Source organism: Lagopus leucura, unplaced genomic scaffold (genome assembly GCF_019238085.1).
Source record: "Lagopus leucura isolate 7727_CA_CO unplaced genomic scaffold, USGS_WTPT01 28136-0_obj-0_obj, whole genome shotgun sequence".
In the NCBI taxonomy this organism is placed as follows: domain Eukaryota; kingdom Metazoa; phylum Chordata; class Aves; order Galliformes; family Phasianidae; genus Lagopus; species Lagopus leucura.
Genome location: NW_024969099.1, coordinates 1 through 2118, shown reverse-complemented (window position 1 = coordinate 2118; position 2118 = coordinate 1). Strand labels below are relative to the sequence as shown.

The 2118-nt window shown below is 63.0% G+C and overlaps 1 protein-coding gene across 1 annotated transcript; it reads left to right on the top strand.

The window, feature by feature from the left end:
• The first annotated feature begins 84 nt into the window (after window positions 1–84).
• On the top strand, window positions 85–2112 carry LOC122194007 (signal-transducing adaptor protein 2-like). The gene is made up of 4 exons (XM_042894917.1): window positions 85–159; window positions 249–370; window positions 1447–1587; window positions 1693–2112. Exons 1-4 carry the CDS (start codon window positions 127–129, stop codon window positions 1832–1834), a joined length of 438 nt encoding a protein of 145 aa, XP_042750851.1. The 5' UTR covers window positions 85–126; the 3' UTR covers window positions 1835–2112.
• Window positions 2113–2118: the final 6 nt, after the last annotated feature.

Here is a 2118-nt window from a genome sequence, read left to right as displayed (position 1 = left end):
TTGCAGATGTGAGGGGGGAGGGGAATTGGGGTTGGGGGTCTGGGGGATGCAGAGTCTCTGGTTGGGGGGGGGGTCGGACTCACAACCCCCAGTCCCTCGCAGGCAGACAGCGTGCAGGAGCAGGAGATGTGGCGCGGCTTCATCCTCACCATGGCCAAGGTTGGTGGGTGCCAGTGACCCCTGCCAACCCCCCCCTCCCCCCCTGTGTCTCAGTGTCCCCACACCGTGTCTCCCCCCCCTCCATGCAGATGGAGGTGCCCACAGACCTGGAGCTGCTGCCTGGGCACCTCTTCCAGCTGTCGGAGGCGCTGCGCCAGGAGAGGGAGAACTGCCGGAGGGAACGGAGTGTGGGGACAACTGCAGTGCCCCCGTGAGTGGGGGTCAGGAAGGGGACGTGAGGTTGAGATGGCATGGAGTGGGGTGACATGGAGTGGGGTGACATGGCATGGCTTGGGATGGCTTGGCTTGGATGACATGACATGGCTTGGGGTGACACAGCCCGGCCCAGGTTGACGTGGCACAGCTTGGGGGGACGTGACAAGGGTCGGAGTGGCACAGCATGGCTTGAGGTGACATTACATGGCTTGGAGGGACATGACATGGCTTGGGGTGGCATGACTTGGGGTGAAACTGGCTCAGATGGACATGGCATGGCTTGGGAGGACATGGCTTGGGGGGACATGACATGAGGTGACGTGTTGTGACTTGAGGTGACATGGTATGGCAAGAGGGTGACGTGAGATGGCTTGGGGTGACATGCCATAGCTTGGGTGACATGGCTTGGGGTGACAATGTGGCTCAGGTTGACGTGGCATGGGTTGGGGTGACACTGCATGACTTGGAGTGACATGACGTGGCTTGGGGTGGCATTATGGCCCAGATTGACATGGCATGGCTTGGGTGGCATAGCATGGGGTGACATGGCATGGCTTGGGGTGACATGAATTGGGGTAACATGGCATGGCATGGGGTGACACTATGGCTCAGACTGACATGGCATGGCTTAGGTTGACATGGCATGGGGTGACAATGTGACTCAGGATGACATGGCATAGCATGGGGTGACATGGCATGGCTTGGGGTGACATGGATTGGGATGACATGGCATGGAGTGGCATGGCTTGGGGTGACATGGCATGGGGTGACACTATGGCTCAGACTGACATGGCATGGCTTGGGTGGCATGATGTGACTCAGGATGACATGGCATAGCATGGGGTGACATGGCATGGCTTGGGGTGACATGGATTGGGATGACATGGCATGGAGTGGCATAGCTTGGGGTGACACGGCTTGGGGTGACACTATGGCTCAGGTTGCCACAGCCTGGGGCGGCGTGTTGTGCCTCGAGGCGGCACAGCGTGGGGTGACGCAGCGCGGCTCAGGTTGGCTGGGGGTGCTGGCAGTGACAGACTGCACCCCGGGGTGACCCCGGCCCACCCCCAGCCTGCCCAGCTGCTTCTTCGACGTGTCGCGTGCTGAGGCCGAGCGGCTGCTGGAGCGCAACGCGGGCAGTGGGAGCGTGGTGCTGCGGCCCGGCGGGCACGGCCAAGGCTTCTCCATCAGCACACGGCAGGTGCTGAGCGGGTGAGCGGGCTGCGACCCCCCTCCTGTGCCCGGGGTCGGTCCCCGGGGTCAGGGTCTCCTTGGCTGGGGGTCGGTGACGCCCGCTGAGGTCGCCTCCCCGGGCAGCGCTGCTCTGCTGAAGCACTACAGGGTGGTCAGCGTGGGAGATGGGTTCCTTGTTGACATCGACACGCCGGTGAGCGCCGTGGGTCTGAGCCGTAGACACCCACTGTGCCCCCATGGGATGGGACCCCCAGCTCTGGGCTGAGGATCAGGGATTGGGACCCCTCCCTTCCCACAGAGGTTGGGCTGGGATCCCCCCAAAGGGATTGGGGCAGGACAGCCCCATAGCTGGGACCGAAGCAGGGGATCGGGACCCCTGGGGGGCTGGGACCCCGAGGATGGGGATTTATGGGATTGGGACCCCTGGGGGCTGGAACACGAGGGATGAGGAGCCCCAAGAGACCGGGAGCCCAGGGATTGGGGACTGAATGGCAAAGATTTACGGGATTGGGACCCCCAGGGGGCTGGGAGCCAAGCGACTGGGATCCC